This window comes from Macaca mulatta, chromosome 20 (assembly GCF_049350105.2).
Source record: "Macaca mulatta isolate MMU2019108-1 chromosome 20, T2T-MMU8v2.0, whole genome shotgun sequence".
In the NCBI taxonomy this organism is placed as follows: domain Eukaryota; kingdom Metazoa; phylum Chordata; class Mammalia; order Primates; family Cercopithecidae; genus Macaca; species Macaca mulatta.
In genome coordinates this window covers 84,320,999-84,344,492 of record NC_133425.1, presented here as the reverse complement: position 1 = coordinate 84,344,492, position 23,494 = coordinate 84,320,999, and the positions used below count along the sequence as shown (strand labels likewise).

The 23,494-nt window shown below is 52.7% G+C and overlaps 3 protein-coding genes across 19 annotated transcripts in view; 1 reads left to right on the top strand and 2 right to left on the bottom strand.

Moving 5' to 3' along the window:
• CBFA2T3 (CBFA2/RUNX1 partner transcriptional co-repressor 3) overlaps positions 1 to 23,494 on the top strand; it is a 110,316-nt gene that overhangs the window by 44,069 nt on the left and 42,753 nt on the right. The window contains exon 1 of one of the 17 annotated variants that reach the window (XM_077986708.1): positions 8,793 to 9,146. The exons of 14 other annotated variants lie outside the window; for them this stretch is intronic. The gene's annotated coding sequence lies outside the window, so the exon portion shown is untranslated. Of the gene's footprint in view, positions 1 to 8,792; positions 9,147 to 23,494 lie in introns of those variants that run through there. 2 more of the 17 variants (XM_077986712.1, XM_077986713.1) reach the window with 2 other exon arrangements.
• LOC114674460 (uncharacterized) lies at positions 1,127 to 2,091 on the bottom strand. Its single transcript, XM_028841462.2, is given in 4 exon segments — positions 1,127 to 1,506; positions 1,509 to 1,578; positions 1,815 to 1,915; positions 1,918 to 2,091. Coding segments are annotated over 4 exon segments (477 nt in total). The 5' UTR covers positions 1,976 to 2,091; the 3' UTR covers positions 1,127 to 1,258.
• Positions 16,548 to 21,360, bottom strand: LOC144338174 (endogenous retrovirus group K member 5 Env polyprotein-like). The gene is given in 2 exon segments (XM_077986735.1): positions 16,548 to 16,720; positions 16,722 to 21,360. Coding segments are annotated over 2 exon segments (1,065 nt in total). The 5' UTR covers positions 17,754 to 21,360; the 3' UTR covers positions 16,548 to 16,687.

Here is a 23,494-nt window from a genome sequence, read left to right as displayed (position 1 = left end):
TCAAGCTCCTGGGCTCAAGTGATCCTCCTGCCTCAGCCTCCCGGAGTGCTGGGATTGTAGGTGTGAGCCACTGCCCAGCTTAAGAGGCTGTTCTACGGTCATTGAGTCCAATGCCAGGGCGTTTCTTTCCTGGAAGCGTGCTCTGCCCGTTTGCCGGGATGAGGAAGCGGGGGCTGTGTGAGGGGCCACCTGGCAGCCTGTCTGGGCGACGACGCCCTGAGGTCACTGTATCGGGTGCCGTTACCAGGGGCGCACATGCAGGTGCGTGCGTGTAAAGTCTGAGTGTGGATGGCGTGCACACGTGTGCATGTGTGTGGCATACCACGGTGTGAAAACCAGGCCGGGAGGAAGCATGACCTATGACCTGGCTGTCCAGACTCACAGGGGATCCCCACAGCCAGCCTCAGAGAATGTTCTGCGCATGAAAAGTGTGTCGGCGAAGTGCTTACCCTCCCCAGACCCTCCTTCCCGTCCCCTCTGCACCGTGACCCCATGAGAGCTTTTATAAAGCATGAGTCGTGACCCCAGGGCTCACCGGGGGCCACAGCACCTGCGTCCAACCAAACCTGCCCAGACCCAGGGACCGTGCTGCCCCGGGACTGGGGTGACCGGAGGGACAAGCAGAGGCCTGAGCTGCAGGCCAGTGCCCCCAGCACCTGCTCACTCTGCACCACGGGGCCAGCCCACGGCCCTTCTCCACCTCTGGCTCATCCTTGGCATGTGGAGGGGCTTCTGCCCAGGAGACCTTCGGGCTGGAAAGGTCACTTGCCACAGACTGGTCCTTGTGGGCCCCTCCCACCCCTAAGGGTGTGCTTGTGTCTCTGAAAGGGGGGTGTTTGCAGCAAGAAGGTCGCTCAGCTCCCACTCACTCCAGCCACCAGCCTTCTGGGCCCTGGCCTCCACCCTCCTGGTTACCAGCACAGCCAGGCCCACAGAACCAGGGCTGGGGTCACAGCAGTGTCTCCCGCTACCTGCCTGCAGGTGGGCCCCAGTAGACAGGAGCAGAGCCCCTGGGAGGGAGGCTGAGCCCCTCTCACATTTGCCCCCGCATCTCCTCACTCCTCCACCCCTAGCTCCCAGTCTGCCCCCTCCCCATCTCCTCACTCCTCCACCCCCAGCCCCCGGTCAGCGTCCCCCACCCATCTCTGTGAACTTGCCTGTTCTGGACGCCTCAGATGAGGGGGACGGGGCCACAAGTGGCTGTTGCATCTGGCTCTGTCACTCAGCACGGGGCCTTCATGGCTCCCCGCACTGGAGCCTAGTGGAGAGCGTCCTTCCCTGTGGCTGAGTTGCACAGCACTGTGTGGAAAGACCGTGTTTTGTGTGTCTGTTGATGGACCCGTGGGTTGTTGCCCCCATTGTGGTTACGGTGGACCATGCAGCCGTGGGTATTGGTAGTTTTTGCGTGGATGACACAGCCGTGGGTATCGGTAGTTTCTGCGTGGATGACACAGCTGTGGGTATCGGTAGTTTTTGCGTGGATGATGCAGCCGTGGGTATTGGTAGTTTTGCGTGGACCACGCAGCCGTGGGTATCGGCAGTTTTTGCGTGGACCACGCAGTCATGGGTATCGGCAGTTTTTTTTTTTTTTTTTTTTTTGAGACAGAGTCTTGCTCTGTCGCCCAGGCTGGGGTGCAGTGGCCGGATCTCAGCTCACTGCAAGCCCCACCTCCCGGGTTTAGACCATTCTCCTGCCTCAGCCTCCCGAGTAGCTGGGACTACAGGCGCCCGCCACCTCACCCGGCTAGTTTTTTGTATTTTTTAGTAGAGACGGGGTTTCACTGTGTTAGCCAGGATGGTCTCGATCTCCTGACCTCGTGATCCGCCCGTCTCGTATTGGCAGTTTTTGCGTGGACCACGCAGCCGTGGGTATCGGCAGTTTTTGCGTGGACCACGCAGCCGTGGGTATTGGTAGTTTTGCGTGGACCACGCAGCCGTGGCTATTGGTAGCTTTTGCAGGGATGAATGTCTTCATTTCTCTTGGTTGGATTCCTAGGAGTAGAATCCCTGGCTCACCTGGGGACTCTGGGTTTCATTGTCCACAGGGTTTCAGGGGATAAATTATCAAGAAAAGCTGCTGTCCTGGTGGGCAGGGGGCTTGGCCTTGCTGTCACCGCGTCCTCCCGCAGGCACGGGAGAGCAGCCGTCTCCACACCTCTCACGGGCGATGGTGCACTGGCCCCGGGGATGGATGCGGTTGCCTGAGGTCACCGGCTGGTTCAGGGACGCTCTGGGTTGTTTGCACAGCGGCGGCCAGGCTGCCTGCAAGCTGCTGTCCTATTTGATTCCACAAACAGTTATGGGATCTCTCTAGCACCTGCTTTCTGACCGCGTGACTCGTGCCAGATTCTGTACCTGGTTTCTTTGCTTCTACCCCAGCGCCCCATCCCAGGTCCATTTTGCACTTGGCAGACAGATGGGTCCCATTAAAGGCCAGTCACAGTTCTCCAGGGATGGAGCCGAGGTCCTTGTGGGGCCAAGACCACACAAACTCCTCTCCCTTCCATCACCCACCATCACCCACTCTGCTCCGCCTTGCTGCTGCCCACCATGCCTGGCTGGCTGCAGTTCAGGGCCTTTGCGCTACTGGCCCCCATGCCCAGAATGCTCTCCCCCGACGCCTGCATGGCTCCCAGCTTCCCTTCCTCAGGTCTTGCTCAGACGTCACCTTTTCAGTGGCCACCCACTCACCCACCCCGTGCCTCTCCCGACCACCACACCTCCGAGCCTCGGCCGAGGGTCTTGTACATTTGCACAGTGTTCCTGGGCTCCCGTCCGAGGTCAGCTCCGTGGGGCAGGACTTTTGTCTGTCTGCCCCCCACACCTGACACGGGAGGTGCTCAGGACACAGGCACCCTGTCTTGCCTGAGGGACGGTCCCCAACACCCCACCTGGCGGGTGACAGGGCCCGGGGTCGCTGGCTGCTTTAGGGCCGCCCTCACTGGGTGCTGGAAGAGGGTTGTTTGCACAACGGCTGGGCTGCCTGCAAGCTGCCGTCGTATTTGATTCCACAAACAAATACATCCCGTGTCTGCTTTCCAGCCCTGGGGCTTGATCCTGGGTCTCGCCTGTGTGGGGGCAGCTGGACGTTGTGACCACAGAGGCAGCTGGGAGTGGCCTAGCGTTGTGACTCCCTCACAGACGTGGCCTTGGGCCCGCTCCGCCTGGTCATCGGCCCCCGAGGCCGGGGAGTGAGGGAGCGTCCCCTAAACCACAGGATCCCAGAAACGCCCCCTCCAAGCACAGCTGTGCCAGAACCGGGCAAGAAGCCGCTCGGGCCCCAGTGCTGCCGAACAAAACACCCCAAACTCAGAGGCGTGAGGCAGCCCTGGCGGTGCTCAGAGACCCTTGGGCCGGGAGATGGAACAGAGCCCCGTGGCCCCGTGATGGCCCCATGGTGGCCAGGGTCTCGGCCGGGTGGTCTTCCCTGCTGGGGTTCAAAGGCTCAGCTTGGGGATGCCAGGGGCTCGGTCAGCAGCAGTGGGTGCCGCCCTCCATGTGGCTCCCACTTCAGAGAACACCCCATGCTGGGCAGGCTTCACCAGGTCGGCATCTACGGCTTTTCTGAGCTGACTGCAGAGTGTCACAAGGCGCCTCTCCGTCGTGGCCCGTGTAGGCCAGCGGGAGGAGATCAGATCCCACCTCCTGAGGGAGCAGGTGGGTCAGTGTTGGCTCGCCACCTGTCAGTAGGGCTTGGCTCCTTGGGTAGGGGGATGGGCTAGCTGGGCCTCTGGGGCCTGGGGAGGAGGAGGCAGGAGGGGGATCATCCCAGGCAGTGCTGGCTTCCCAGGCTCCCTCTGTGACAGCTGAACCCCCTACAGCTGCCGCCCAGCCCCGGAGCAGCCTGGAGATTATCACCCACAGGCTCCATGCGAGGCTGGTACCTGGCTGGCATGGCCCCCGTGGCCAAGGCTGCTGTCTCCCTGGGTGCCCAGCTCTGACCTCATGAAGGGTTGCAGGGAGGTCCCTGGAGAACAGGTGGACCCGCCTCTTCCCTAGCCCCTCCTCCACCCCGGCAGGATTCGGACACCCAGATAACAGGCTGGCTTTGGGGTCAGGATCTGGCCCCAGGAGGAGCTGGGGCCCCCAGTTTCCAGCTGCCTCTCCCCGTGGATGGGGCCCAGCAGCCTCACCTCAGCGGGGGTGTCAGTGCTGCCTGGGGAAGTCCATGCACCTGAGGGCAGGGCGGGACCCGGCTTGTCACATTGACCTGGTCTTCATGCTGACATCTCCGGGCCACGCTTCCATCTGACCTAGCTCCTTAGGTGGTGCCCATTCATTCCTTCGACAAATAGTGATTGGTGCCTGCCGTACGCCTGAGGCTTCGGCTCCGTCTGGGAGAGGCAGGAGTGAAGGAGGGGAGCCGCCGTGTGTCGCCCCCCAGGGCCGTGGGGGTTGACGCTGGCTTCTCTGGTAAAGGGACATGGAGCTTACCTGCGGGAGGAGGGAAGGGCCACGCATGCCAGGCCCGAGGCAGGAGTGTGCCACCACCTCCAGGACCAGCGAGGGGCCTTGTCTCAGAGAAAGGAGATGAGGGCAGGGAGGCGGCGGGGGCTGGGCGGGGCCAGACTGGCTGCCCTGCCACTGCAAGGACCTCGTTCTCAGGTGGGGCACAAGTGACAGGCAGGGAAGGCCGCGTGAGCTCCTGGGAGCCTACGGTGCACCGAGGCATCAGCCGGATCCGGAGGAGGAATTCCCAGCAATCCCCGCTGTAAATGCCTTCATCCCGTCTTACAGCCAAGGAAACTGAGGCTCAGCAGGCCCCACCCTGCATCTAGCTTGTCCCTCGGGAAGATCTTGCCCTCGGGCCTCCGTGCAGCCATGCGGTGCACCCACGCTCTCCTGAAACAAAGCCCGTTGGCTGACCCAGGGCCACCTGGTCTGGTGCGACATGTGACAAACTGTGTCATAGCTCTGAGACTCGGCCTGCTGACCGACCCCGAGCAGGAGAGATGGAAGGAGGTCGCTCCACCTCGATGCCTGGAAACCGCAGCACAGGGCAGTGGAGACGCCGACATTTTGGAGATGAAGCTGGGACAGACGCCTCCCAGCCCACAGCACGCCGGGTCCCTCGGAGCACTTGGGGGGCCTTCAGTGGTGGGTCGAGGAGGTTTGTCCGGTTGGACATTGGAGGATGAATTTGTCACACCTTTTACATGCTGGAACCCCCCTGCACGGAGCCCAGATTCACTCCTCGCCTCTGGGAAAAAGGCTGGGCTCTTGGAGGCAGCAGCCCGGCCCCAGAAGCCAGTTGCACCCCGGCTGCGGCTCTGCTCGGACCTCCTGGGAATTCGCTCACTGGCCCCACCGCAGTGGGACTGACCCCCTTTCACAGGTGAGGAAAGTGAGTCAGCCCAGCGCCCACCAAGTGCTCCCTGCAGAATTCACGGGGGCCTCCCCCGCCTCACGGAGCTGACTTCCAGGGGGCCGAAGAGATGGTGCCAGCTCGAGGCTGCTGCCCGTGGGAGGCAGGACAACCTTGTCTTTCTAGTCCTGGTCCTTCTGTCTCTCTTTAAAAAATCATCGTGAAAACGTTCACACGGCCTCTGGTGAAGAGAGGATGGCACCGACTCCAGAGTGCCGCCCACGTCCTTGGTGACCGGGGCTCCCCATGCTACAGCCTGGAAAAGCCCATCGCGGGGAAGCTGGGAGTCCAGGGTGCAGGGGCAGCTCTGAGCCCCCAGGAAGGCACATTCCCAGACTCCGCACACGCAGGGGCTCCTGGTGGGCAGTCGGGCAGACAGTGAAAGCTGAGGGACGGTCCCTGAAGAAACGAGAAGCCTCCGGTTCCCGTGTTGCCCTGGAGGGAGGAGCAGCATATTCAGAGCCATCCAGGTGGTCTCAGGCAAGTCTTGAGTCTCTCAGAGCCTGTGTCTCCCACTGCACAGTGACCGCTCGCCCCACCTGCCACCCTCAGAGTTGTCCTCCTGCTGGGATGAGAGTAGCACGGGGCACTCGGAGCAGGTCTCTGGCTGCCTGGCACAGGAAGGGCCTCTCTTCTCTGCGGAATATTCCCTGGGGGCTGCTTTGACTCAGCAGCACCGTCCCCCCGCCCGGCCCCCTGCAGATCTCCTGGAGGCTGCATGAGAGCGCTCGGTGGATGAGTCAGGGTACCCAGAAGGCTCCGCTCAGGAGGGAGCAGCAGAGCCAGCCCCTCGTGGGTCTCCCCCAAGCAGCTGCCACCACGGCTGCGGCTGCACCGTGCCCGAGCCCGGCCCATCTGCCTGCCTGGCACCTTCCCAAGGCCGGGGGCTGGGAGAGGACCAATCGGGGCAGGGCTGGAACCCGGTCCTCTGCCCACTGCGGACATGGCCCGCTGCCCCAGGGTCAGGGAGCACGGTGTCCAGGACGAGGCCCTTGCTGTGTGACTCCAGGCAGGCCCCTGTCTCCTCTGCTGCCTCCCCCTTGGGCTGGTGCAGAGCTGAGACCCCTCACAGACACAGCAAGCCCTGGGCTTGGCCACAGTGACCGGTGGCTTCTAGTTTCTTCGGGGGCCGTCCCTCAGTTTTCACTGTCTACCCGACTGCCCCGTTGTCACCCACACATGGTCAGGGGTGTGTGGCTCTGTGGCCTTGGCGGAGAAAGCACTCAGTGAGGTGGGAGGTGGTGGCAGTGGCCTCCATCAGCCCGAAGCTGTGGGCAGGACTCGTCGTCATGGCCCCTGGTTGGGTCTAAATTCAGCAGGTGGTTTCCTGCACCTGCTTGGCCCCCAGTGCCTGGCTGTTCCCACCGTGTCCGGCCAGCTGGGGCAATGGGTGAGACCAGCTGCATCTGGGCAGCAGAGGCTGTTTGACAAGAGTGACCTCATGCTCCCAGCCATGGGGCCTCTGCCTCTGGGGAGCCACAAAGCTTGTCCTGAGCCGCCTTGCAGGGACCACTCCCTGCATCCAGTTGCTTCGAGGCCCCACGGCACAGCACTGAGAGCTGCCCCGGTTGCCCCCGCAGCCACCACTGGGCCCTCCGCCTGCCCTCCTCCCCGTGGCCTGTGTCTGCGCTGGCCAGGTCTGCCCATTGCTGGACCCTTTTCCAAGGCCATCCCGGCCATCACCGGGAGAGCTTCGTTCTCTGCCGCCTTCCTGGACCCCAGGCCGCTCTCCTTTGGTCTCAGCAGAGTCTAGTCTCCTCGTGGTCGGTGGCCCCAGGGAGGCAGGGCAAGGGCGGGGCTTGTGCAGGGCCACTGGGGCCGTCCTCAAGGTACACAGCACACTCCACATCAGCACAGCCCTTGCAGCTCCCAGCGAATAGCGTGGAAGGCGGGGCCCGGAGAGGGCGGATCTTCACCCAGGCTCACTAGGACTCAGCCCAGCAGGTGCGGCCCCTCCAGGGTAGACATGACCACCACCTGCCCTGCCACCACCCCATGGGGCTCCTTGCTTTAGCCCTGGCTGGGTCGCTGTGACCTTGCCTGACCACGCCCCCACCTCCACCCGGGTCCTTGCTGTAACCCTGGCTGGATCGCCGTGCACCCTCAGCATCAGATCCCAGGGTCCTGAGGGTCTTCCTGGTCCTTAAACTGTGGTGATCTGTGCTTCCAAAGTCCTGGCCAGTGAGCCTGGGCTCCTCCCCTGGCCCCACCTTTGAGACAGGACCATCCTCGGGGCTGGATTCGGCATTCTGGTCTTTCCCCAGAGCCTCCCCAACCTAGAAGGTGCAGGCATCCAGCCCAGGAGCCCAGCGCCTGTGTTCCAAAGCCGACCTCCATGTCAGGGCCTTCCCACCCTGACAGCAGGAGCGACAGATGTGTGAGCCGGGTTGCAGAGGACGTGCGGCTTGGCCTCCCTCCGGAGCCGTGCTGCGCCCCGGGACTGGGTTGTGCGGAGCCTGAAGCCCCTTCACGACTCAGCTGCTCCTCGGCTCACACAGCAGGAAGTGCATTTGTTGCTCATGTTGACTCCCAAAGGCCTCAAACAAACAGCCCTTCTGGTGGCAGTGGATGTGGCAGGTAACGTGGGCAGCCAAAGGTCTGAGAGGCCCCCACTCGGGCTGAGGTCTCTGTGCAAGTCCCTGGGGGCTCAGGAAACCTCGAGGCAGCAAGCAGGAGCTCAGCCTGGTGGCCTTCCTGGAAGAGGAGGCAGGCAGGGGGCACTGGGCGGAAGCGCCGAATCCTCACCTCCTCTGCAGGTCCCCCCGTTTCACAGGGAGAACGCTGAGGCCCAGCAAGGCCAGGGGACTCACCCACACCAGTGGACGCTGACTTCAAACCCGAAAGTGGTGCCCCCAGCTCGCCAACCTGCTGTGCGGTCTCAGCACATCACAAACTGCTCCACGTCTCTCCCTCCACCTTTGGCAAATCGGGGAGATGTGGGGTATTTGGAGGGACCCGGTGGGAGCCAGGCAGCTGTGCCGGTGAAGGCACTGGGGGCCTGTGTAGAGCCGGCTGTCAGGGTCGGGTCCCAGCGCTGTCCGTCCTTCTGTGCACCTTGAGCAGTTCCTTCCTCTCTGGGCCACTGCTGCCCCATCTGTACAGTGGAAAGAGTGAGAGGTTTATGTTTTCATCATGATTATATAACAGAACAGCCTCCTGGGGCAGGGGGACTGCCAAGGTTAAACGAGTTAGTATTTTGTTGGCCACGTGCAACCACACAGGGGCAAAGCCTGTGCTACAGGAACATTGGTGTCGCTGTCTCCCAGGTTGGCATGGGATTCCAGGAAGGGGCCGTCCGCCACCCTCCGGCGGCGGCTGCAAGCTGGGACCCAGCCTGTAGGAGGGATTTGCCAGGGAACAGGCGTGGGTTGGCAGCTCTCCAGGGCGTGGGTGCATTCTTGACCCCGCCCTCGGGAAGGCCTCAAGCACAACCCTGGCGTGAGGTAGGAAAGGCACAGTGCTTGCAGAATGTCTGCCCCGGGCACTGGCATGGCCAGGCCCTGGCACTCAGGTCCTCTCTTCTCTGTGCAGCAAAGGGCGGACAGGATTTAATGCTCCAGTCCATAGAGCCCCTTCCCACTGTGCCCATGCTGGTGCCCGAGGCAGACATGGTGAGTGCACCGCAGCACTCGGCCCTCTCAATCCTGCTAAGGCAGCGGCAGCCTTCCCACGGAGGGCCCTAGGCCCTGCTGCTGGACAGGACTTTTACTCTGGCTAGACGGGCTCTGAGAGCCCAGCCAGCTCCGGCCACCTCCACATCCTTAGACTGCAGAAACCTCGGGTAAGAACAGGGTCAGTTTCTGTGGGGGCTGATTTCCAGGGAGGCCTGGGGTACCCTCTTGGGTGAAGACCCTCAAGATGCCCTTAGACCGGGAGCACCCCCACCCACCGTGTGGCACAGCCCGGCTTCAGCCCCTGAACCCAGCTCCCGGGACGTCCTGGCCGTGACACGTTTGGTGGCATCGACACCAGCCCTGAAACCAGAGTCCTGGGCTCACGGCTCACCCTGGCCTGTCCCGGTGATTTAACCTCGGGCAGGCAGTTGCCTGTGTGGGCCTCAGCTTTGACGTGTGTGAACTGGAAGTCAAAATGTACTGCGCAGAGAGGTCTGGGTGAGACGGGGTGAGGCGTCCCTATTCCCCGGGTGAACATTTACTGAAGCAAGCGAATGAATAACTGTGTCATTACCACGAAGGCTGTGGTGCATGTGGGGGGCGTCCCAGGTGCCCCCGAGGAAGCAACTTAAATGAGGGCGCTGCAGCCACGAGGCCCCCAGCACCTCGATGTACGGCTCAGGAAATGGCAGCTGATAGGATCCTAATTCCCAGGGGTCCCATTTAGGGTGATTCTTATCCTCCTGCCGCCCCAGCCTTAAGGCAGAGCTTTCTGGACAAAATCCAGGCCTCCTGACTGCCCCTCCCTCGCTCCCTCAACAAAATGTGGCCCAAGAAGTAAGCAGGGGGCTGCAGACAGAGAGGGAGGGCAGGAGAGGGGCAGGGGCCGGACCCCCACCCAGGGAGATCCCGGGAATAGGGGCCCACGCGCCGCCCTGGATCGGGAAATCCCGGCTGGCAGGGTGCCACCACCTCCCTGCCACCCCATCCGTCACCAGCCAGACACATTTTCGGTCCTGCCAAGCTGGGGTGGGGCAGTGTGGCACGGAGGATGGGCTCAGCTTCCCTGCTCCCCCACCATCCTTTCTGCTGCCTGCGTGTAATTAACAGAGTAATTAAAAACAGGACGAGTTAATTGGTATTCATTTATGTGGCAGATGTTTTTAATTGAGGCAGGAAACAATTTACCTGTTTACATCAACAATGGCAAAAGCAGGCTTGTAAAACACATTTAAAAAAATATTTTCCTCTCCCTAAAAAGAATTGAAATCTCTTGGTCTCCCCTGCCCCAGGCCTCTGCCCTGTGAGAGATGGGCAGGCCCTGCCTGGGGGAAGGCCCAGGGTGGGGGCGGAGCAGGGAGGTCCCGCCAAGAGGAAACATCTGTTTAAAAGGTTTGCCTCCAGAGCAGCCTGTTTTCCTTAAATTCAGAGAAAGGATGTGTTGTTCCAGGTTGTGGAGACACCGGCCTCCACAGCCTGGAGGCTGCTCTCCAAGACACCTCCCCAGTGAATCTGGCCCTGCTGTTTAATGTAGCCCCCTGGCAAGGGGCTTGGCCCTCCAGGAGGGCGGGAGGCAGCCTCAGGTGGGCCTGGCTGGAGGAAGACCACCCAGCTGGGGCTGGCAATCAGGCAGGGCGGGGAGGGGCTGGGGACCCAGTCCTCCTGGCAGAATCCGGGAGCAGGCAGGTGTGGCTGCGCCCCAAGGGAAGGCAGAGGCCGCCCTCATCCACCTGCGTTTTTGGTGCCTTTGGCATTGTGTGGTGGGGCCTCCTGCCACTCCATCACCACACACCACCTGTGGCCATTGGAATTTAAATTAATTAAGATGAAATATTCCTGGCCAGGAGCAGTGGTTCACGCCTGTAATCCCAGCACTTTGAGAAGCTGAGGTGGGCGGATCACTTGAGGTCAGGAGTTTGAGACCAGCCTGGCCAAATTGGTGAAATCCAGTCTCTACTTAAAAAGAAAATTGGCTGGGCGTGGTGGCGGCGCCTGTAACCCCAGCTGCTCGGGAGGCTGAGGCATGAGAATCGCTTGAATCTGAGAGGTGGAGGCTGCAGCGAGCCAAGATCATACCTCTGCATTTCAGCCTGGGCGACGGAGCGAGATTCCATCTCAAAAAAAAAAAAAAAAGGTAAAATAAAATGTAAAATTCAGTTTTCCCCTCACAGGGCTTCCTTTCGAGTACTGGGCAGCCAGGTGGGGCTCCGGCGACTGTCAGTGCATGGGCCTAGAACATTCCACTGTTGCAGAAGCTTTATTGTTCAGCCGACTTACATGTCCCTGGTTTGGGAGGACGACAGGCCTCAGGTGCACACCGCCTGACCCTTTCACCATCTGGGGAAGGAGGGAGGCAGGAACGCCCACCCCAAGGAGAGTCATGAATACTTGAGCGGAACGCTCAGGAAGCTGCTGGTTTACAGACTGGCACTAATTGAGCACTTGCTGTATACCTGCGCTTGTAAATCGATTTAATTCTCATTCTCATGCTGCTTCCCAAGGTAACTCTCCAGGGAGAAGTTATCATTGGCCTCTTTGTGCAGATGAGGGAACCGAGGCCCAGGAATTGCAGTGTGAGGCAGGGTTTGACGTGGCCTCCAGACCTGCATTGAAACGGCCTCCAAGGATTAAGTGGAGCAACGCTGACTTTCCAGCAGTTCGACTTGTAGGCACCATCCTTGCCTTTGTTTTTAGAGTAAACATGCACCAGACTGCACCTGCTCAGAAGTAACTGGGTTCCTGCCCGGGGACTCCGCGGAGAGGCTGCTCTGGGTGGGAGGGAACACCTGCGCCTCGCCCTGCACCATGCATGCAGTTTGGAGAATTCGAGGAGCGGGCTTTGTCCTTGTGATCATGGCCGTGGGCACTGGGCTTCTTACCTGTAAGGCTGAGTGAATACCGCCTGTGGGGACAGCGCCTGAGGCAATGCTGCTGTTAGAAATGTTTCTTTAGAAATAGAATGCTTGTTCCCTGGTGCTGCAAAGAAATAACACTTGAACATAAACTTAATTCTCTCGGCAAGGCCATTTTGACTTTCTGCAGAAAGGGTCCACTCATCAGCAGTTTTGCCACGAGAGTGCAATGAACAAAGGAGACCAGGGTCATTTATAACCTGACGCGTCCACCCTGTTCTACTGCTATGTCCGGTTTCCATTGGCTGGAACAGCACCTCACATTCTGTATTTGTCCCAATTGGCTATAGAAGTTTTTAAAAGAGGCAAAGGCAGAGGAGAATAAAGGAAGGAGGAAGTAACTTGCGGAATGCTGAGAAAGATAAAAACACCTTCAAATAAGGAAGAGGAACAGGTTATGACCTAATGTTTGCTTGGACCAGTATAAGCACGCCAGGGCAAATATTTAGGCTAAGTTGCGGGAGCTAAGAACATAAAGTATATTGATTTCTTTTTTTTTTTTTTTTTTTTTTGAGACGGAGTCTCGCTCTGTCGCCCAGGCTGGAGTGCAGTGGCTGGATCTCAGCTCAATGCAAGCTCCGCCTCCCGGGTTCCATTCTCCTGCCTCAGCCTCCTGAGTAGCTGGGACTACAGGCGCCGCCACCTCGCCCGGCTAGTTTTTTGTATTTTTTTAGTAGAGACGGGGTTTCACTGTGTTAGCCAGGATGGTCTCAATCTCCTGACCTCATGATCCGCCCGTCTCAGCCTCCCAAAGTGCTGGGATTACACACTTGAGCCACCGCGCCCAGCCAAGTACGTTGATTTCTTTATTACTGCTAGCAGATATTTAAGAATGTTAGCACAGGTCTTTGAATAAATTATGCTTCTAAGAGAAGTTACTATTTATTCCTAATTAGACGAGGAGGAAAGTCTTTGAAGAGGAACCTCTGCTGCTTTACGCTGATGAGCCGGCGAGCGTGCAGCTCCGACCTCTCTCTGCACCGACCCTGAAGGCCGTGTGGCCCCGAGGTTCTCGGCACCCCCTGCTGTGGGAGGCCGGGCTGGGCCATGTGGGTGACCTGCCATGGAACTTCTGGGACATTTTGAGAGTTCTTAGGGCAAGAAGACAGAATGTTCTAGACTGAGGGCTCTGGCCTGGGCATAGCTCTGCTCTGCCCTCCCTCCTGGAGGCCACCCAGCCTCCTGTGTGGGGCTCACAACATAAAACCAGCAACAGCCACAAATTTTCAGGCAGTCGGCGGGCCACGCGCTTGGAGCTCAAGGCTTATGCCAGTAGCTGTGTGGCCTCTGGAGGGGCGGGAGCCCCACCCTGTCCAGGAGGTGAGAGTGGTGAAGGCCTCCCTGTGGCTGTGGACGGGGACCTCGATGTCATGCAGCTGGTTCCAGGGGCAGTCCCAGCCCACACTGCGAAGGCAGGGGGACCAGGGCCCCTTCTGATGCCAGGGCAAGAGGACGGGGCCCAGGCCATGGTGGGGCCTTCTCCGGGACCTCCCTTCACCCCCGGCCTGCAGCGGTCATTGAGGCACCAGGTTGGTGCCTCAGTGTCAAAAAACTGAGAAGCAAAAGGGGCGTTTGTGTGCGCGTTTGCATTTGGGTGGGGGTGAGAGAGAAAAGCCACAGGCATCCCCAGCCCAGGGTCCTGGGGTCCCAGGGGCTCTCTGCAGTCAGCACCAGGGAGGCCACGCTGTCTCTCCACGTGGGTCACTTCCTGCACAGCCTGGCCACGCCAGCTCACAGGAAGTGGGGGGAAGCGCCAGGGCGAAGCCAGCCCAGGCCGTCCACTCCAGGGAGGCCACCTCTAAAGTCCTGTTTGGGCTGCTAGGGCTTGTGGGTTTCATGTGCGCCATCTCCTGGGGTCCCTCTACGCACACGGGAGGGACCAAGGGGATTGCGGCCCCACACTCCTGTCTGCACGCACACTTGTGTGCACCCACACTCTCGTGTGCACCTACAGTCTCATCTGCATGTGTGTCATACGTGCGGACATCACATGTCACACTCATGAGGCTGCGGGGAGAACGTTCTGGCAGTTCAGGGAAAACATTCTTGACTTGACGCAGGGGCACCATGAGCCACCAGACCCTGATTGTTCCTCAGCGTCCACACGGGCAGAGGCGTGACTTTAAACTTGGCAGCCGCCCTCTGCAGAGTTCAAGGTGATTTGCAGTCAATTTGTACATTTTTTTAAACAGCAACGATACTTTGGGAAGCGGTTTAGCCTCCCCTGGCGCCCCATTGGCGGAAAATCCTAACAGAGGGCCTCAGGTTTCCAGGGGTTTCCAGACCCTCCACAGACAGCTGAGCCTTCCCTGCAGGCCCTGCACGTGGGAGTGTCTTGTTCCCAGGGCTGTGCGACCTGCCTGTCCCCGGCATCCCAGCCTCTGTGCCCTCCCTGGGGCAGGCCCTCCCCTCTACCCTTCTCCCCTGTTGTCCCCGGTGAAGGGGTGGCCTGCCCCTCCACACCTGTGGGTGTTTCTCGTAAGGTGGAACGAGAGACTTGAGAAAAGAAATAAGACACAGAGACAAAGTATAGAGAAAGAAAAGCGGGGGCCCAGGGGACCGGCGCTCAGCTTACAGAGGACCCACGCCGGCACCGGCCTCTGAGTTCCCTTAGTATTTATAATTATCTTTACCATCTTAAAGATAAGGGAGTGGCAGGACAATAGGATCGTTTTTAGGGAGGAAATTAGCAGTAAGACATAAGAACAAGGATCTGTGACATGAATAAGTTTAAAGGAAAATCCTGTGCCTTGAGATAAACCTTTTAGCAACATTGTTTCATCCTATCACATGGGGATAAACCTTGGACAATACCTAGCTTTTCTAGGAACAAAGTCACACCCTGCACGCCCAAAATCCATTAAACCTTGAGTTACCACAGCACATGTCTCTTGCAAGGACAAGGTTGGGGGTAGGGTCACAGATTAACAGCATCTCAAATACAGAACAAAATGGAGTCTCTTATGTCTACTTCTTTCTATATAGACACAGTAACAGGCTGATCTCTTTCTTTTCCCCACATTTCCCCCTTTTCTTTTCAACCAAACCACCATTGTCATCATGACACCGAGATTACATACTTCACAAAGTAACAGAATATCACAAAGCAAGTGGAGGCAGGATGAGATCACAGGATGGTGTTAAAATTAAAATTTTTGGGCATGCATAGTCATGGATAACATCTTATCAGAAAACAGGGTTTGAGAGCAGACAACCTGCCTGACCAAAATTTATTAGGTGGGAATTTCCTCGTCCTAATAAGCCTGGGAGCGCTACAGGAGGCCGGGGCTTATTTCATCCCTTCGGCTTCAACCGTAAAAGGCGGCACGCCTCCAAGGGGGTCGTTTATAGGCCTACCCTCAGAGCGCATTCTCTTTCTCAGGGGTGTTCCTTGCTGAGAAAAAGAATTCAGCGATATTTCTCCTATTTGCATAATGAAAAGAGAAGAAATATGGCTCTGTTCCGTCCGGCTCACCGGCGGCCAGTTCAAGGTTGCCTCCCTTGTTCCCTGAACATTGCTGTTATCTTATTCTTTTTCCAAGATGCCCAGATTTCATATTGTTCAAACACACATGCTCCACAAACAATTTGTGCAGTTAAGGCAATCATCACAGGGTCCGGAGGTGACATATATCCTCCTCAGTTTACAAAGAAGATGATGGAATTAAAAGATTAAAGTAAAGACAGACATAAGAAATTACAAAAGTATTAATTTTGGAGAACTAATAAATGTCCATGAAATCTTTACATTTTATGTTTTTCTGCCGTGGCTTCAGCCAGTCCCTGCGTTCAAGGTCCCTGACTTCCCGCAACGTTCTCCCTCCCTTTTCCTCTATATAAATGTGCCATGGCGATGAAGGCTTGTTCGTTCTCTCGATTTTGACGCAGGATTCTTCGACTGGTCCAGCACACTAAAAACAAGCTGATTAAACAGAGACACATAATTCCAAAATTTATTGCAGTAGAGTTTCCAATAGACTTAATCCAAGTCGTGGGGTTTAATTCATAAAGATTTTTTGCCACTTGATCTAATGCCTCAGCTCCAGGCACAATATTTAAGTGGCTTTGAGAGGCTTCAAAAATTTGTTCTTTTAATTTAGAAATGTCTAAAGTGAGATTATCTTCTCTTCCCTGTAGATGGCGTCTAACCATGTCCCAGTGATGTTTAGACTCATTATAAACTTGGGGTGTAATACAAAAATCTGACGTATTCCAGTCACACTGTAACTGGAAACGATGTTCCAAGCTCATGAGTCTATCTCCCATCCAAATGACGGTTTGTCTAAGATCATTAATTTGATTTGCCAATTTTTGATCGATACCAGATTGTGAATTCCACAACCTTGTGGAATTCTTTTGCCAATTGTCAACAAAGCTTACTGTCTGAACAGAAGAGTGCAATGCAACTCCTGCCACAGTGGCTGTAGCTGTGACTGCAATTAATCCCATAATCACTGCAATTAAAGTAAAAATGAATCTTTTGGATCTACTTAAAACGCCTTTTAATACTTCAGTCAAAATATGGATGGATGGTGAGGCCTCCCATGGTCGGTCCATGGACACAGGGATCCACACGCCTTCTCTTGCTCTCACCAGCAGAATACGGTGCTGCCAATCAAAAGTTGAATCAATGCAAGTAAACAATCTGCAATTTTCACAAGTTATAGTTTGGGAGTCTGGTTTAATAACTATATTTCCTATGACTAACATATAAGGGGGCTTTACACAACTTTGTAAAGGAACTGTTAGACTGGAATTTAGGTTGATAGAGTAAAATGGCTTATAATCTCTTGTTTCTATAGTTTGATTTCTAGACCAAATTCTAAGGCGGTATGAAGCCACAGTAAGTCTCCATAATTCTGGATGTTCAGGACCAAAAACAGGACTTATCATTTTTGGTCTTGGAGTAGACATTCCCTTTTCTCCCCATATCCAAGGGTAGAAAGACTGTAATTTTTTGTGCTTATGTTTATCTAAATTTTCCGTTAAATCACTGTCAACAGTTGGACTCACTAGTGCACTGGGACAGAATTGAGTTTGTCCTGTGCAATTGTGGTAGAATTGACCTCTAGGTGCCCAATCTATAACTGTTCCGAATGTATTGTTTTGTAATATCACTGCACTATCGGCCACACATTCTTCCCAAACTAAATCTTTTGATTCTCTGGAAATCTCTTTGGGGCAAGGTTTCCCTTTTGGCCTAAATTTTGATGATCTTTGATAAGAAAAGTCTTGTAAATAGTTTACCTGTGGTTTGAGTGACATTCCGCTTACCATGTGATAAGTAAATCTACTGGTGGGACTGACAGTAGGTACTTCTACCAACCAATTTTGAATAGCAGGCATTAAACATCCTGGTGCTCTCCCTAGGCAAATAGGAGGATAACGATACCCAATGGAAATATTTATCATCATTCCTTCTTCCTCCGGTTTGGCAGGGCAACGATCATCTGTGGGACCAGGTACCCACACACTATTATTAACATATACTTCAATAGGATTATCCATCCATGTAACTGCCCGAATTAAGGGCGGGAAAGGCACATAGGCCCAGTAGGTATAATTAGCTGCAGCTGCTCCTGCAGGCATGGGGAGACTTACCACCGTTGATACAATCATTAAAGCTGTAAGCAGCATTTTTTCTGGGGTTTGTGTCACCTTTGTGCTAGCTAGGCTTTTTCCAGCTAACGGTGTCAGCTTCTTTAACTGTGCCCAGGTCGGCAGCTCCGCCTTCTTGGTGCGTGGTGACTTCATCTGTTCTTCTGATATCATCACTTGGTTCATCATGCGAGTCAATGGTGCTCGATTGCGGTGTTTCTGTCTCCGTGGAGGCGCTTTTCTTTGCATCTCCGATGGGTTCATTGTAGAACTTCAAATGTTTAGTGGGTATCCAAACAGGAAGCTGATTTGCTCCTGGTGAAACACAAGCAAAACCTCTTCCCCAGGTTATCACCTTCCCTATTTCCCATGTCTTATTTTTGTTGTCTTTCCACCAAATCAGTTTTCCTTCATGTGGACTGTTCTTTTTACCAGTAAGATGTTGTTCTGCAGAAGTAGTAGTCTGATTTCTATAAATGTTTAAAAAATTTAAAGTATAAAGTGCTAGATTAAGCTGCATCTGAGGAGTGGTATACTCCTTACTGTCTCCCCCTTTTTTTTGTTTAATTAGTTGAGTTTTGAGTGTTCTATTAGTTCTTTCAACTATGGCCTGTCCTTGGGAATTATAAGGAATTCCTGTTGTATGTGTAATATTCCACTGATTTAAGAATTTTTGGAAAGCTTTACTACAATAACCTGGTCCATTGTCAGTTTTAATTTTTTCTGGAACTTCCATTACAGCAAAACAAGATAATAAATGTTTTTTAACATGGGAAGTACTTTCTCCTGTCTGGCATGTTGCCCATATGAAATGTGAATAAGTATCAACTGTTACATGAACATATGATAATTTTCCAAATGAAGGTACATGGGTAACATCCATTTGCCATAATGCATTAGGACACAGACCTCTGGGATTCACTCCTGCCTCTTGAGTGGGCAGGTGTAGTACTTGACACTGGGTGCAATGTCGCACAATATCTTTTGCCTGTTTCCATGTGACATCAAATTTGTTTTTTAACCCTGCTGCATTTACATGAGTCAAAGCATGAAGTTCTTGTGCTTTTATGAATGCAGAGGATACCAGTAAGTCAGCTTGTTCATTTGCTATAGTTAAAGGTCCTGGCAAATTAGTGTGTGCTCGAATATGAGTAATATAAAATGGGAAATTCCTTTTTCTTACAGTTTGTTGTAATAAATTAAACAACTGGTTTAACTGATCATCCATGCTATATTTAATTAGAGCTGTCTCAACATCCCTTGTAGCCTGTACTACATATGCAGAATCTGATATAATATTAACAGGTTGATTAAAATCTTGTAACACTGTAATGACTGCAACCAACTCTGCTCTTTGAGCTGATTGATACTGAGTTTTGATTACTCGCTCTTTTGGTCCTGTGTAAGCCGCTTTTCCATTGCTGGAACCATCAGTAAATACTGTCAGAGCATTTTCTAAAGGCTCATGTCTGGTGATTTTAGGTAAAATCCAAGTAGTCAATTTTAAAAACTGGAAGATTTTTGTTTTTGGGTAATGATTATCAATAACTCCCACAAAATTAGCAAGGCCAATCTGCCATGCACCAGAATTGATAAAGGCTTGCCTAACTTGTTCCTTGGTTAAAGGAACAACTATTTTGTCTGGGTCATTACCACACAATTTTATTATCCGTAATCTTGCCTGACCAATTAATGTAGCTATTTGATCCAAGTACAATGTAAAAGTCTTAATTGTACTGTGAGAAAGAAATGACCACTCCACAAGATCAGTGTTTTGAATAATGATGCCTGTTGGAGAATGTGTAGTAGCAAAAATCAAAAGTTGGAGTGGGGCTAAAGGATCTATCCTATTTATTTGCGCTGACTGAATTTTTTCTTCCACTAATTTAATTTCTTTTGTTGCCTCTGGGGTTAATATTCTTTTACTATTTAAGTCTGGATCTCCTCTTAGGATAGAGAACAAATTTGACATGGCATAAGTAGGAATGCCTAGAGTTGGCCGAATCCAATTAATATCGCCTAACAATTTTTGAAAGTCATTTAATGTTTTTAAAGTATCTTTTCTTATTTCTATTTTTTGTGGCTTAATTTTTCTATTTTCTATCTGCATCCCTAAATAATGAAAAGGAGCAGAGGTTTGGATCTTATCCGATGCTATTGTTAGTCCTGCGTTGGCAACCTCTGCTTGCAGAAATGTGTAACAGTCAATTAATTTTTCTCTTGTTTCTGCAGCACATAAAATATCATCAATATAGTGAATGATACAACAATCGGAAAATTTGTCTCTAACTGGTTGAAGGACTTGACCTACGAAAGTTTGACAAATAGTTGGACTATTAAGCATTCCCTGAGGTAGTACTTTCCACTGGAACCTGGTGGCTGGTTCTTTATTATTTATGGCTGGTATAGTAAAGGCAAATTTTTCACAATCTTGCTCTGCCAGAGGAATGGTAAAAAAGCAATCCTTAAGATCAATTATAATTAAAGGCCAGTCTTTTGGGATCATGGCCGGAGAGGGCAATCCGGGTTGAAGAGGCCCCATGGGTTGAATTACAGCATTTACGGCTCTTAAGTCCATTAACATACGCCATTTGCCTGATTTTTTCTGAATTACAAATACAGGAGAATTCCAGGGTGAGAATGAAGGCTCAATGTGTCCTTTTTTTAATTGTTCCTTTGCTAATGAATGTAAAGCCTCCAGTTTTTGCTTCGGTAGCGGCCACTGATTTACCCATACCGGTTTTTCTGTTTTCCAAGTTAATGGAATGGGTTTAGGAGGCGCTACAGTGGCCGCCCCTAAAAAGGATACCCTATTCCTTTTCTTTCTTGATTTTTCTTAGTCTCAATTGGGACTTTAATGCCATTTTCATTTTTCCCTAACCCCTTTCCTGGTATATATCCCATCTTAGTTATGATTTTTTGACTTGTGGGGCTGTATAATGGAGCGGGCATAATGATTTCCGCACCCCATTGCTGTAATAAATCTCGACCCCATAGATTAACAGGAATTGAAGTAATCATTGGCTGAACAGTACTTTCTTGATTATCTGGTCCTAAGCAATGTAAAATCATTGTACTTTCGTACACTTCTGAAGCTGTGCCTACGCCGACAAGTCTTGTAACAGCCTTTTGTTTAGGCCAATTTTTTGGCCATTGATTTAAAGCAATGACAGAGATATCTGCTCCAGTGTCTACCAACCCTTCAAACTGTTTTCCTTGAATAATGGCCTTACACACAGGTCTGCTCTCAGAGACCAGATTTGCCCAATATGCAGCCTTTCCTGCCGGATCAGTGCTTCCGAACCCTCCTGTTCTTTTTATCTCACTGTTTCCAACTTTAATATAAGGTAGGAGTAATAATTGAGCAATCCTGTCTCCTGGCCTGGCACTCCAAGGAACTGAGGAACTAATAACCAATTGAATTTCGCCTTTATAGTCTGAATCAACCACACCAGTATGAATTTGAACTCCTTTTAGATTTAAACTTGATCTTCCTAAAATTAGTCCTACAGTCCCCTCAGGCAATGGGCCATATACCCCTGTGGGGATTTTTTGTGGAGGCTCCCCTGGAAGCAGTGAGACTGCTTGTATGGTGCATAAATCTACTGCTGCACTGCCGTTTGTGGCGGGGGATAATTGCTGTATTGTGATAACTGGCTTATTCCCTGAGACACTTGTGGCAGTGGGGGTTGTTGTTCCTGAAAACCCTGAGGAACAAAGGGCTGAATTTGGAATGCCCCAGTTTGTTGCGGGGCCTGAGGCTGGCCCCTCCTCTCGTTTCCCGACAGTGGTTGCCCATTTTTATCAAATTTAGAACGACATTGATTACCCCAATGTTTTCCCTTTTTACATCTTGGACATAGGCCAGGTGGCTCTTTATCTGTTCTTGTAGTAGTTTGAGTAGTTGCATTTTGTTTATTTGAGACTAGGCAATTCTTTTTTAGATGACCAATTTGACCACAATTATAACATCTTCCCCCAAATGTTCTAACCTGTCCTCCTAAAGCAACTCCTGTGATTGCTTGAGCCATAAGCATAGCTTTATGCATAGCTCCTCCAATTCTATCGCAGGCCTTAACGTACTCTGAGATTACATCTGATCCTGCGGGAACCCTTCCTTTTAATGGCTTAATGGCTGATTGACATTTAGGATTGGCGTTTTCATATGCCATCAACTCCACTATGACCTTATGGGCATTCTCATCGGTAATTGACTTTTGAGCAGCATCTTGAAGTCTTGCTACAAAATCAGGGTAGGGCTCTTTAGAGCCTTGTCTTATTGTATTAAAGGAGGGGCAGGCGGTTCCTGGGTCTTGGATTTTCTCCCAGGCCCTAAGGCAGATAGCCCTGATTTGCTCAATGGCCTCATTTGGCATTATTACTTGTTGGTCAACAGTGCTCCAATTTTGACCTATTCCTAATAGTTGATCTGCATCTATGTCAATTGGAGGATTGGCAGTCCTATTTTTTCGGACCTGTACTTGTGCCCCATCAATCCACCAAGTCTTAAATTGTAAAAATTGAGAGGGTGAGAGTGAGGATTTTGCCAGAATCTCCCAATCATAAGGAATGAGTCTATGTCCATGAGCAATGGAATCTAATAATGTTCTCATGTAAGGAGAGTTGGGTCCATACTGTTTTACTCCTTCTTTCATTTCTTTTAGCATTTTTATAGAAAAAGACTTATATCTGGCTTCAGCTACGGGAAGCTCTCCCTCTTGGGCCCCTTCTCCAGGTGGTCTTGCTTCTAATATTACTGGGAATTGCCACGCCTCAATATCTCCATGTTTTCTTGCCTCATCAATAATTTTATGTAACGCACTACCCTGTGTACTAGGCAGTGCTGTAGGATTAAGTCTCATGGTGGGCGGTTGAGGATATGGTACCCTACCCTGTGGCGCTGGAAATGTTCCTGGCTGTCCACACAGATTTTCTGGGGGCAACCGATACCGCAGTTCGGCTGGCAGCCAGTATTGATAGGCTACTGGCGGCTGGGTCTTATCTTCTACCGGCTGATATTGTGGACACTGTATTTGGATTGGCATTGCCATGACAGAAACTCTATCTTTTTCTATTTGATCTTCTTTTGGAGTTTGTACTTGTTTAACCTGCATTTGAGGTTGTAAAGTTACAGGCATCTGAGCTGCTGGAAGAGGAGTTGGCCATCGTGGTTTAGACTCTGATGGCTCTGCTAATTCTGGATTTTTTTCTTCTAATTTTAACGTTTCAGGATATACTACCTCCTGTAATTGATTATTGTCAACATTTTGCGTTGACCGAGCCATAGCCGGCTCTGATACACATTCACAGTGTGAACTTTCCTTTCCTTTCCGGGATTCTATCCCTGCCTCTTTTTCACAATCTACTGCACAGCTTTTAGGGACATCAGAAATTGGAACGCTATCTTCTTCTGTTTGAAATTGTTCTAAAGCTACTTTAATAATGACCCAATCATTCCATACTGTGAGCGGAATGTTTTTACCTTCCCTGCTTGCTTGTTTTAATTCTTTGCCAATTTTTTCCCAATCTTTTAGATCTAAAGTTCCCTGTTCCGGAAACCATGGACAAAACTGCTCTATTGTTTGAAACAGCGTAATTAGATTTTTGGTAGAGACTTTAACTCCCCCTCTTTTTAAGAGAATTTTAATAAAGCTGCGATAAGAGGCATATTTACTCTTAGTTTGCCCCATTGTTACCCTAGGTTCTTCCGAGCGCACAAGCTTACCGCAAGGCTGACTGTAGACGTACTCGGGAGTCTCTCGTCGACTTGTCCTCAGTGACCACGCTCCAGCGTACCTTCACCTTAGAGAAAAGCTTCCACGTTGGGCACCAGATGAAGGGGTGGCCTGCCCCTCCACACCTGTGGGTGTTTCTCGTAAGGTGGAACGAGAGACTTGAGAAAAGAAATAAGACACAGAGACAAAGTATAGAGAAAGAAAAGCGGGGGCCCAGGGGACCGGCGCTCAGCTTACAGAGGACCCACGCCGGCACCGGCCTCTGAGTTC